This window comes from Globicephala melas, chromosome 9 (genome assembly GCF_963455315.2).
Source record: "Globicephala melas chromosome 9, mGloMel1.2, whole genome shotgun sequence".
Lineage (NCBI taxonomy): Eukaryota > Metazoa > Chordata > Mammalia > Artiodactyla > Delphinidae > Globicephala > Globicephala melas.
In genome coordinates this window covers 55,552,274-55,564,872 of record NC_083322.1, presented here as the reverse complement: position 1 = coordinate 55,564,872, position 12,599 = coordinate 55,552,274, and the positions used below count along the sequence as shown (strand labels likewise).

The 12,599-nt window shown below is 37.3% G+C and overlaps 1 protein-coding gene across 3 annotated transcripts in view; it reads left to right on the top strand.

Annotated features, from left to right (window-relative positions):
* The window catches only part of PEX1 (peroxisomal biogenesis factor 1), a 79,585-nt gene that overhangs the window by 42,484 nt on the left and 24,502 nt on the right, over positions 1-12,599 (top strand). For all 3 annotated transcript variants that reach the window (XM_030857274.2, XM_060304591.1, XM_030857275.2), the window contains exons 14-20: positions 3,025-3,214; positions 3,642-3,808; positions 5,316-5,450; positions 8,530-8,594; positions 11,000-11,142; positions 11,225-11,328; positions 12,118-12,294. In XM_030857274.2, the coding sequence (XP_030713134.1) occupies positions 3,025-3,214; positions 3,642-3,808; positions 5,316-5,450; positions 8,530-8,594; positions 11,000-11,142; positions 11,225-11,328; positions 12,118-12,294 (981 nt within the window). The remainder of the gene's footprint in view (positions 1-3,024; positions 3,215-3,641; positions 3,809-5,315; positions 5,451-8,529; positions 8,595-10,999; positions 11,143-11,224; positions 11,329-12,117; positions 12,295-12,599) is intronic.

The following is a 12,599-nucleotide window of genomic DNA, read 5'->3' as shown; positions in this document are numbered from 1 at the left end:
GGATGGAATGTCCTATAAATATCAATTAACTCCATCTCGTTTAATGTATCATTTAAAGCTTGTGTTTCCTTATTTATTTTCATTTTGGATGATCTGTCCATTGGTGAAAGTGGGGTGTTAAAATCCCCTACTATGAATGTGTTACTGTCGATTTCCCCTTTTATGGTTGTCAGTATTTGCCTTATGTATTGAGGTGCACCTATGTTGGGTGCATAAATATTTACAATTGTTATATCTTCCTCTTGGATCGATCCCTTGATCATTATGTAGTGTCCTTCTTTGTCTCTTCTAATAGTCTTTGTTTTAAAGTCTATTTTGTCTGATATGAGAATTGCTACTCCAGCTTTCTTTTGGTTTCCATTTGCATGAAATACCTTTTTCCATCCCCTTACTTTCAGTCTGTATGTGTCTCTAGGTCTGAAGTGGGTCTCTTGTAGACAGCAAATATATGGGTCTTGTTTTTGTATCCATTCAGCCAATCTGTGTCTTTTGGTGGGAGCGTTTAGTCCATTTACATTTAAGGTAATTATCGATATGTGTGTTCCTATTCCCATTTTCTTAATTGTTTTGGGTTCGTTATTGTAGGTCCTTTCGTTCTTTTGTGTTTCTTGCCTAGAGAAGTTCCTTTAGCAGTTGTTGTAGAGCTGGTTTGGTGGTGCTGAACTCTCTCAGCTTTTGCTTGTCTGTAAAGGTTTTAATTTCTCCATCAAATCTGAATGAGATCCTTGCTGGGTAGAGTAATCTTGGTTGCAGGTTTTTCTCCTTCAACACTTTCAATATGTCCTGCCACTCCCTTCTGGCTTGCAGAGTTTCTGCTGAAAGATCAGCTGTTAACCTTATGGGGATCCCCTTGTGTGTTATTTGTTGTTTTTCCCTTGCTGCTTTTAATATGTTTTCTTTGTATTTAATTTTTGACAGTTTGATTAATATGTGTCTTGGCGTATTTCTCCTTGGATTTATCCTGTGTGGGACTCTCTGTGCTTCCTGGACTTGATTAACTATTTCCTTTCCCATATTAGGGAAGTTTTCAACTATAATCTCTTCAAATATTTTCTCAGTCCCTTTCTTTTTCTCTTCTTCTTCTGGAACCCCTATAATTCGAATGTTGGTGCGTTTAATGTTGTCCCAGAGGTCTCTGAGACTGTCCTCATTCTTTTTTCTTTATTCTGCTCTGCAGTAGTTATTTCCACTATTTTATCTTCCAGGTCACTTATCCGTTCTTCTGCCTCACTTATTCTGCTATTGATCCCATCTAGAGTACTTTTAATTTCATTTATTGTGTTGCTCATCGTTGCTTGTTTCATCTTTAGTTCTTCTAGGTCCTTGTTAACTGATTCTTGCAATTTGTCCATTCTATTGTCCATTCTATCTCCAAGATTTCGGATCAACCTTACTATCATTATTCTGAACTCTTTTTCAGGTAGACTGCCTATTTCCTCTTCATTTGTTAGGTCTGGTGGGTTTTTATCTTGCTCCTTCATCTGCTGTGTGTTTTTCTGTCTTTTCATTTTGCTTATCTTACTGTGTTTGGGGTCTCCTTTTTTGCAGGCTGAAGGTTCGTAGTTCCTGTTGTTTTTTGTGTCTGTCCCCAGTGGCTAAGGTTGGTTCAGTGGGCTGTGTAGGCTTCCTGGTGGAGGGTACTAGTGCCTGTGTTCTGGTGGATGAGGCTGGATCTTGTCTTTCTGGTGGGCAGGTCCACGTCTGGTGGTGTGTTTTGGGGTGTCTGTGGACTTATTATGATTTGGGGCAGCCTCTCTGCTAATGGGTGGGGTTGTGTTCCTGTCTTGCTAGTTGTTTGGCATAGGATGTCCAGCACTGTAGCTTGCTGGTCGTTGAGTGAAGCTGGGTGCTGGCATTGAGATGGAGATCTCTCGGAGATTTTTGCTGTTTGATATTATGTGCAGCTGGGAGGCCTCTTGTGGACCAGTGTCCTGAAGTTGGCTCTCCCACCTCAGAGGCACAGCACTGACTCCTGGCTGCAGCACCAAGAGCCTTTCATCCACAGGGCTCCTTAATTTGGGATGATTCGTTGTCTATTCAGGTATTCCACAGATGCAGGGTATATCAAGTTGATTGTGGAGCTTTAATCCGCTGCTTCTGAGGCTGCTGGGAGAGATTTCCCTTTCTCTTCTTTGCTCTCACAGTTCCCAGGGGCTCAGCTTTGGATTTGGCCCCGCCTGTGCGTGTAGGTCGCCGGAGGGCGTCTGTTCTTTGCTCAGACAGGACGGGGTTAAAGGAGCCGCTGATTCGGAGGCTCTGGCTCACCCAGGCCGGTGGGTAGGGAGGGTCACGGAGTGCGGGGCGGGCCTGCAGCGGCAGAGGCCAGCGTGACGTTGCAGCCTGAGGCGCGCCGTGCGTTCTCCCGGGGGAGCCGTCCCTGGATCCCGGGACCCTGGCAGTGGCGGGCTGCACAGGCTCCCCGGAAGGGCATGTGGCTAGTGACCTGTGTTCGCACACAGGCCTCCTGGCGGCGGCAGCAGCGGCCCTAGCGTCCCATGTCCGTCCCTGGGCTCCGCACTCTTAGCCGCGGCTCGCGCCCGTCCCTGGAGCTCTCTCAAGCAGCGTTCTTAATCCCCTCTCCTCGTGCACCAGGAAACAAAGCTAGAATTATGTTTTATAGGAATAACAACCCTTAAAGGAACCAAAATAAAAATCTTCTTACTGGAGAAAGAGAGCAATCATTATGAATGTGATTTTTTTTTTTTTACAACTTTATTAAGGTGTAATTGAAGACAACATACTCACTATTTAAAGTGTACAATTTGATGAGTTTTAACACACACACACACACACACACACCATGAAACCATCACCACAATTAAAGTAGCAAACATTTCCATCCCTCCTCCCGTATGTTTCCTACTGCTCCTTTGTGTTCATTCCTCCCCAACTCCACCAGCAAGCAAACACCAATCTGCTTTCTGTCCCTGTAGATTATGTCAACCTGATATTTCTCAAAATACATGTACAAAAATTTGCACTTGAGTAAAACTATAAATTTGAATTTTGTGTTTTTTTCTTTAGGATCAAAGATGTGAAATTCTGTATAATGTAATAAAAAATAAACTAGACTGTGATATGAGCAAGTTCACTGATCTTGATCTGCAGTGTATAGCAAAAGAAACTGAAGGGTTTGTGGCTAGAGATTTCACAGTGCTTATGGATCGAGCCATACATTCTTGTCTCTCTCATCAGAGTATATCCACCAGGGAAGGTAAGTTTTACTGTTAAAACCAAAATTTGGACTCTTCTTTCCGTCGTGGAGAAGTGTAATTGTAGTAAGGTAAGAATTAAATATATCCATTTTAGTATTCAAATAAGCAGCTATTTGAGTAGAAAATTGGCATTTCCAGCTAAATTGATGTCATTTTTTTTAATTGAGTTAAGATTGGCTAAGTGAAATCAGACGGAGAAAGACAAATAACATGATTTCACTCATATGTGGAACATAAAAAACAAAAAAATAAATGAACAAACCAAACTAAACATAAACACTTAGATACAAAGAACAGAGTGGTGGTTACTAGGGTGGAAGGGGTAAGGGAGGGGAAAATGAGTAAGAGAGGTCAACTGTATGACAATATGTTTTGAAAATTCATATACAAATAGGACTACCAAAAGTTTCGTTTATTTTTAAACAGAATTAGTTTTAACAACATTGGACTTGCGAAAGGCTCTCCAAGGATTTATTCCTGTGTCTCTGCGAAATGTCGACCTGCATAACCCTAGGGACCTGGGCTGGGATAAGATTGGCGGATTACATGAAGTTCGGCAGATACTTGTGGACACTATCCAGTTACCAGCCAAGGTACTTAAAAAACAACCAAACCAAGCACTACCAACTGCCAGAAGAACCACTGAGTCATCCATCGGTTCTGGCTGTATATGTTGGCTTGCCCAGCTTCCGTTTGGTCCAACAAGTATTTATTATTACCAAGTAAATGTCCAGTCCTATTTTTGGCGCTCTAACAGATTTTTAAAGTATCTGATGTATTCCTTGCCTGGAAAGAAAGCTGAGGTGATATTTATAGTAAACACATTTTGATGTGAATTTCAGAGTTCTTATGTTTTTCTTGAATCGTCCAGGTTGTACTAAAGCAAATGAACTGTCAGCTAGGGTTGAGCAGAAACAGATAGGAATAAACTGGCAGGTGGGAGAGTCATTTAGATCCACAGAGCTGATGGATTAAGCCAGATTTCTAAACTCTGGGTGCCAGTCTAGAAAGGCAGAGTTAGCAGGCAGCATAGACCAGGCAGACAGCAGGATAGAGGGGGCAGCTGTAGATTGTTCGTTAGAAGATCAAAAGTAGAATCTAGGAGGTGGTGTGTTTGAATCAGAAACCTGAGAGAAAAGGATCTTTGCATGAGATCAGGGGCCCATCCAAAGAGATAAAGAAATGGGTAAGGATCTCAGTTACATGTAAGGACCTCAGTTACAGACAGTCCTGGGAACTGTCTGGTGGGGCCTGGGAGATACTGAGTGCAGCCCAGGACTGGGGGTTAAAGCCTGTTTGGGAGAACAGGGGCGTGGGAAGTACTTGCCTGCGGATCATGACCCCAAATGCTGGGTCTGGGCACCAAACATCAGTATCCAGATACATCCCGGGCCAGGTACGTGAGGCCATCTGCGTAAGTGCTGACTTTGGGGCCTCCTTCAGATTAGAATGGAGGTCGAGATGAGGTTGAAATTGTGTCAACACGTGGGACTAAATAGGTGTACTTAATAGAGGAGACTAGGAGATTGCTGACAGTAGTAGCCTGATGTTTGGCTCACCTGTTCAAAAAGTTTTCTTGCTGAGAAGCTGGTGATTTAGAAGATAATTTAGAAGCAGTCAGTTACTTGTTCAGCATTGAGACTCTTGGGAGATTTTACTGTCGATTATAATTACACATGCTTCTCTATTATTTATTTTCTTCCTTTGATTGAATATATTTGAATATACATAGCTGTCATAACTTGCCCCATGAACCATACAAGTGGAAGGCAGTATACTTGTTAAAAGGTTGGGTTTTATTTTCTTAATGTAGTACTATTATAATGTTTGAAAAAAAAAAAACAGGAAAAAATGGAAAGAAGTTCTGATGCATTTATATGCTTTTTATGTGGACTGTATTCCATGGTCCAATTGGGAAAAATCTGTGGTAGTTCCTTTGAGTTCGTTTATTATTCTGAGTAGGAATGTTTTTTTCTATCATTGTACTGTCATAAAGATGGCCACTGTTACCACCCAAGTACTTTTTTCTATACATTGATCTTTGGCCACTGCTTAGTCATTTGTTTTAGAGTTGAGCTCTTTGTCATATTTTTCTTTCAGTACCCAGAATTATTTGCAAACTTGCCCATACGACAAAGGACAGGAGTGCTGTTGTATGGTCCTCCTGGAACAGGAAAAACCTTACTAGCTGGAGTAATTGCACGAGAGAGTGGAATGAATTTTATTAGTGTCAAGGTATGTTTGGCATTTATCTTTTTTCTCTTCTTTTTTCTTTTTTATTTAACTGAGGGAAAATTTACATAATTAACTATTTTAAAGTGTACAGGTCAGTGGCATTTAGTGCATTCACAATGCTGTGTAGCCAGCACCTCTCTCTAGTTGCAAAACTTTTTCAGCCCATTCTCCTTCCCCCAGCCCCTGGCAACCACTAATCTGCTTTCTGTCTCTATGGATTTGTCTGTTCTAGCTATTTCATATAAAAGAAATCATGCAATATGTCACCTTTTGTGTCTGGCTTCTTTCACTTAGCATAATGTTTTCAGGGTTCATCCAAGTTGTAGCATGCCTCAGTAGTTCAGTACTTTTTTTTTTTTTTTTTAAGTTCTTTTTTTTTAGTTCAGTACTTTTTATGGCGGGATGATATTCAGTCTTTTTTAAGGTGGTGTGGATATGCCACAGTTTGTTTATCCATTCATCACTGGTGGACATTTGGGTTGTCCCCATTTTTTGGCTGTTATGAATAATGCTGCTATAAACATTTGTGTATAAATTTCTGTGTGGACATATGTTTTCATTTCTCTGGAATACATATATACCCAGGAGTGTAATTTCTGGGTCATATGGTAATTCTATGTGTAAGTTTTTGAGGACCGCACCATCTTACATTCCTACCAGCAGTGTGTGAGTGAGTATACCTATTTCTCCATATCCTCGCCAACACCATTTATGTTTCTTGATAGCGGGTTAATCTCATATTTGGAAAACTAGTAGGAGCAGTGATCCATCTATTAGTTAAACTGTGTGGGAAATTGAATAATGAGGCATCTCTCTTTTGGAGGGCTTATTATGTTCTTGCTTAAGGCAGATCTTCATGCATTATAAAATAGAATTACGCCTAAATAATCAGATAAAAGAGCAAACTTGAAGGGGGAAGAAAACCTAGAAGACTAGGGGCTGGAGACCACACTAAGGCAGGAAGCTGGGGTTTTTATTTGTTGGCTATATTTCGCCCTTGCTGTGTCACACCAAGTTAAATTTTTTCAGATACAGGGTGAGTATGGTCATTAAAGGACATGCTAGCAGATCATTTTGGGTACTGCTTCACACTCCACCACTGGTGTGTCATTATGGTCTGGGATGTGCTGTCTTATTTGTACAGCTTCAGCACCCCAGCAATATTTGTTTGCCAAAGAGTGGTTACATTTCAAGGCAAAGTAATCATATGCAGATTTCCCCCCACCATCCGGAAGTAGAGTGTTTCTATGAAACATTACTGTAAACTGAAATGGTAGAAAACAAAGAAGCAATTGGACACATCTTGCTAATGGATGGACAAAATAAGTCGAGATAAAGCACAGATGCTCCCAGACACAGTTCAAAACTATGATGGCTTGATGCTGTGTGTAGTTCCCTAGAAAGAAGCTTGGTGGCGCCACTGTTGCCGCTGGGGCATGTTCTGCCTCTCCAACAGCTCACAGCGGGATAAACACTGAATGCTTTTCGCTTTTCACCCTTTTTCATAAACGTGAACGTTTTCTTTGGATTTCTTTGTTAGCGAAAACAGTTACTAATGTAGGTCTTTAATAAAAGTGAAGTAGTGTAAAGCAAACTTCAAAAAGTGAGGGAAACCTGTATTGTAAACTTATTCAAAATTGATTTATAATCTGAAACCCAGTTTATTAATTTGCAGTTGGGTTATGCCTACCCTCTTTTTATCACATGAGATTTTCTGAGCTGGTTATGTGGGTATCCTGGCATTGATGGAGAGCTATAACTTTTAAATTTCCCTATCTTCTTTTTTTGGAATTTGGAATAACTATGACCATATTCTTCTTTTTTACTTGTCACTAGAATGTAGTTTTACTTTTTTTTTTACATATAATTTTCAAGATTAACACTTGCAAATATTGTTGTATTTTAGATTGTTCCATTAGGGAGGACATCTTATCTCTTCCCTTTAGTAAATCTTCAAATCTCAATTGGGATGAGTTCTCAATGCACAGGTTTCGGTAGAGAGTTGAGGCTGTGTAGGTCTGGGTGGATCCCAGGAGGCATGTATCAAAGACAGCCCTTTCACTGACACCAGTTTGTTGCCTTTTTCCTAATATTTTGCCTTAGTTGTTTCTTGTTCCATCCTCTGTAGTTCCCTGACTATACTGAGAAAATATAATCAAATATTAGTATATTAATAGCTATCTAGATGGCTGAGTATTAGAAATTCTTTATTTTGGTCACATATCCTGATCACTTTTTGGTCTTTTTAAGGTAATGATTTTTCATTGGAGATCACTTTAGGGCCTATTCAGTTTTTTAAAATATCCCAATTTAAGGAAAGACTGTCCTCATTATTGATATTGTTATATGTAGTAAAGTTTGTTTTGAAAGTTTCCTCAGTTGACTTTTAGAAAAAATGATACATTCTTCAACTTCTGAGCAAATAAATTGGTTTCAGTTACTGAAGATGCTAATTAAAGTAATTCATATCACATTACATATTTTTTGGAGTCTCCAAAGATGTGAGATAAATGGAACATTTTCCCTTTTTAAACCATTCATTACCTTACTAAACAAATAATTATTCAGTACTTATTATGGAGCAGGCACTGTTTTTGGCACTGGAGATTCAGTAATGAACAAAACTGCCTTCTTGGAGCTTATATTCTACTAGTGGAGGGAGGGAGACAATAAACAGACACATTCAATGTATAATATACTGTCAGGTGGTGGTAGGTACTAGGTAGGAAAACAGTCAAGGGAAGGAGGTGTAAAGTAACTGGAGTGAGTCATAGATGGGTTTGTCAGACAAGGCCTTTCTGAGGATGTGGCATTTTGTCAGAGATCTAAATAAAATGAAGCAGTGAGCCATGAGACTATCTGGGGACAAATGTTCTAAGCAAAGGAAACACCAAGTATAGAACTTGTGGTATGATATTTAGTCCAGCCGCATTAATTTTTTAAATGTAGTTCAGAGAAATCCATTAATTATATTAAAATTTTTCTGTTATTGCATTTAGACTTAGTCATGAACAAAAAGTATATTTTGTTTTTAGATAGTTTCGAATGAATTCTAATTTAATTTTATTTTACCTAATAGGGACCAGAGTTACTCAGCAAATATATTGGAGCAAGTGAACAAGCTGTACGGGATATTTTTATTAGGTTAGTTACCAGTGAATGTTTTTTTAAAGTAACTGGCTCTGTGGTTATTTATCAGTCAATGCTTTTTGGTCTTCAGTTGAAAAACTGATGTTTGAAACCTGTGATTTATGTGGGTTATTAATAAACTGAAGAACAAAAATTCACTGTTTTACCAAATACCACTTAAATATAAAACATTTTTGATATTAAGTTTTGGAAATTATTTGGTTTTATATTTACAATAGAAATATTTCTGAAATGCTGAAAGTGGAATCATAAGTGGTTACTCAAGGATTCTCAAAGTATATGAAGCACATAATTACCCCAATTTATCTCTTTTATAAATTAAGATTCCATCTGATCAATGTAATTAAAATAGAGCATAATTATTACTGCATTTATATAAAAATACATATGAATACAGAAGCTAATATTTAAGAGTAAAAAAATTACTTAAATGTGATGGGATTACAGGAAGCTTCTAAATGAAAGAGCTACTTTGTTCTATTCCACTAAAATTTTATTATAAAATATGCAATTAGGAGAATATATATAATGTACATATATATTTTAAAGAATAATAAAATGAACTCTTGTATTGCTACCACCCAATTTAAGAAAAGAATATTACCAGAAAAGCCTATTACAGGTAAAGACAGTCAACCACATATTGACAAAAGGTTCAATTTACCAGAAATCTATTACAATTATAAAATTATTTGTATCTAATACTGTAACTTCAAAATATTTAAGGCAAAAATTTATAGAACTCCAAGGAGAAATTGACAGATCCACCTTCATAGTAGAAGATTTTAACACAGTTCTCAGTAATTAGTTAGTGAAAAAATAGTTTTAAAAAATAGTAAAAGTTTAGAAGATTTAAACAACATATTCAGCAAGGTTGATGTAAGCATATTTAGAACATGTACCCAACAATTGGAGAATACACATTCTTTTCAGGCACACCTGGAACATTTTTGAAAATTGGCCATATGTCAGGCCATACATAGTGATTGCAGTGTTTCAAAGAAATAATATCATAGAGACTCCATTTTCTGAAAACACAAGTTAAAATAATCAAGAAAAGGATAAGCCCCCCCATACATTTAGATATTTTTTAAAAAACTAAATAAATCATAAGTGAAAGAAGAGATCTAATGGAAAATAATGAGCACTAATAAGGAAAATGCTGTTTATTAAAATTGTGAGATACTGCAAAACTTATTTCAAGGAAAATATGGCTTTTAATTTTTAGAAAAGAAAAAAGACTGAAAGTTAATCACTAGGTATCCATCTCATGAAATTAGAAAAAGACAGATATAAATGAAAATAAAGAGGGAAATAATAAAGAACAGAAATTAGTAAAATAGAAAACAATTCAGTAGAGAAGTTCACAAACCCAAATATGTTTTGTAAACCTGATACAGTTGATCTCCAGCAAGACTGATCAAGAAGAAAGCAAGCATGAATAAACAACATTAGGAATAAAGGTGAGGAAGCAAGACTAAAGATATACCAGAAATGTAAAAGATAATAAGGGAATATTGTGAAATAATATTATAAACTTTATGCCAGTGTTTTTGAAACTTGGGTAACAGACAAAATATATTTGACCAAAGTCAAGCAAGGAAGAAACAAAATCTGAATAGTCTTGTAAAGGTAGGAAAACAGTGGGCGCTAGTTAAAAATCCTTGCATAAATCAAACATCAGACCTAGTTGGTTTTTTAAGAGAGTTTTGCCAAACGTTCAAGGCACAGGTAATCCAGTGTGTTGTTGGCCCCAGATTTATCTTACTTGCCATGTATTTACTAAGATATTTGTTGGGTTTTTTCCGTCACCATGACAGATATTTTGTATTAGGGGTGATTCTTTAGACATCTAGTCCATCCTTTTACCAGAGATGGAACTTATGTTACCTTCTTTTTAATGAAAACAAAATTAGTTAATAAATTAATAAAACTATATGTCAAAGTTCAAGTTAGAAAAAATGTAATATGTATAACTAAAATATATTTTATAGAGAGCCTTACAAAATAAAAGTACTAAGCTCGCCAAAATGTAATGGACAAAAGACACGAAGAGACATTGCACAAAAGAATTGCAGGTGGCCAGTAAGCATATTAAAAAGAGTTTACTTGTAATAAGAATCAAAGAAGCATTTCACTCATTGAGTAAGACTGGTTTTTGTTTTAGTCTCTGTCCAGAAGGCATGTGTCTTCCCTGACCTCTCTAAGACCTGGTTTACTGAAAACAAGGATAATTACATATGCCTTGACTTCCTTAAGGGTTTGTTGTGAAGAATTAAATAAATACATAAGTATATATATATGTGTGTGTATGTGTATACAGATATAGATATATATATGAAATTACTTTGCAAACTCTGAAGCCCTATTCAGATAGGAAATACTGTTTGTTTCCCCAGAGCACAGGCTGCAAAGCCCTGCATCCTTTTCTTTGATGAATTTGAATCTATTGCACCTCGACGAGGCCACGATAATACAGGAGTTACAGATCGTGTAGTTAACCAGTTGCTGACTCAGTTGGATGGAGTAGAAGGCTTACAGGGTAATAATTGTAAATACAGAAATATCTTCTTATAACAAGATTTCACCAGGATTTAGTAAAGGATTTTTATTCCCCCCCCCAGGTGTTTATGTATTGGCTGCCACTAGTCGCCCTGACTTGATTGACCCTGCCCTGCTCAGGCCTGGCCGACTAGATAAATGTGTATACTGTCCTCCTCCTGATCAGGTGACAATTTCATGTTTTGAGTCCAAAATCCAACAAATGCTATACTCTTTCCTTGTGAACTTTACTTCTGCCAGGTAATAGAAGCCGTCCTTAGAAGACCAGCTTTTGGCAAAGGCCTTAGTCAGTGCTTTCTTACAGCATGAAAAGATTCTGAATTAGATGCAAAGCCTTTTTTTGGCCCAGCCATTCCATGCAAGTCTGAAAACTTTATACTCTTTCAGTGTTGGCCAATTGGAAAAACAAGTATTGCATGGCCATGTTCCCTGTGTTCAAAGATCACACACCTCATTATCCAGACAAAAGACTGATACTGAATCAAGCATAGGACTAGGAAGCATCTATGCATGTTACATAGAGATATGACTTTTTCCTAGTCCTATGTTGATGGAGCTCTTTTTCCCAAATTTAGAAATGAATGAGTAAAAGAAGAGATAGACAAATGAATAGTCAAAGATATAAAATGTCTATATATCACATGTAGCAGTTATTTTTTCTTTCAAAACACTTTCTTGGCTCATTTGCCCAAATCTAGAAAATAAGCACTGTCTGAATTAGAAATGATTTACACTAAATAGTTAAGAATGTTGATTTTCATTCATTTTCCTATGTTCCTTCTGTTAGGGAAAAAGTTCCAAGGAAGATAGATGTAGCCTACTGGTACATTCCTCAACTTATTTGTAAAGCTTATAAGATATATGAAGTGAATTTATAAGAAAAATTCTAAGAGACACAGTTTAAAATAACGTATTCAATTTTATTTGTTAAATCAATTAGTTTTTCTCCCTTCAGGTGTCACGTCTTGAAATTTTAAACGTTCTCAGTGACTCTCTACCTCTGGCAGATGATGTGGACCTTCAGAACGTGGCATCAGTAACCAGCTCCTTTACGGGAGCTGATCTGAAAGCTTTACTTTACAATGCCCAGTTAGAGGCCTTACATGGAAGGCTGCTGTCCTGTGGGCTGCAGGTGAGTTATATGAGGAGATCGTTACTATGGTGTCTTATGAGTGATACGAGCAGTTCAGTGTCAAAATTTCAACCTTAAAAGAAATTCCTACTTTTTAACAACTTTAGTTAACTGTATAGAAATTTACCTTTAGTCGAGTGTACCATAATTGGAATATTGGCTTTGCAGAGAATTTGTAATTATTTGAAGAGTTTAGTGTCTATTTCTCTAACATTACCTTACTATTGGCAAAATATGTTGGTGTGTGGAAGGGTATTCTTTGAATTGAGGTAAGAATTATATTGAGATTTTAAATTCATTTTTTA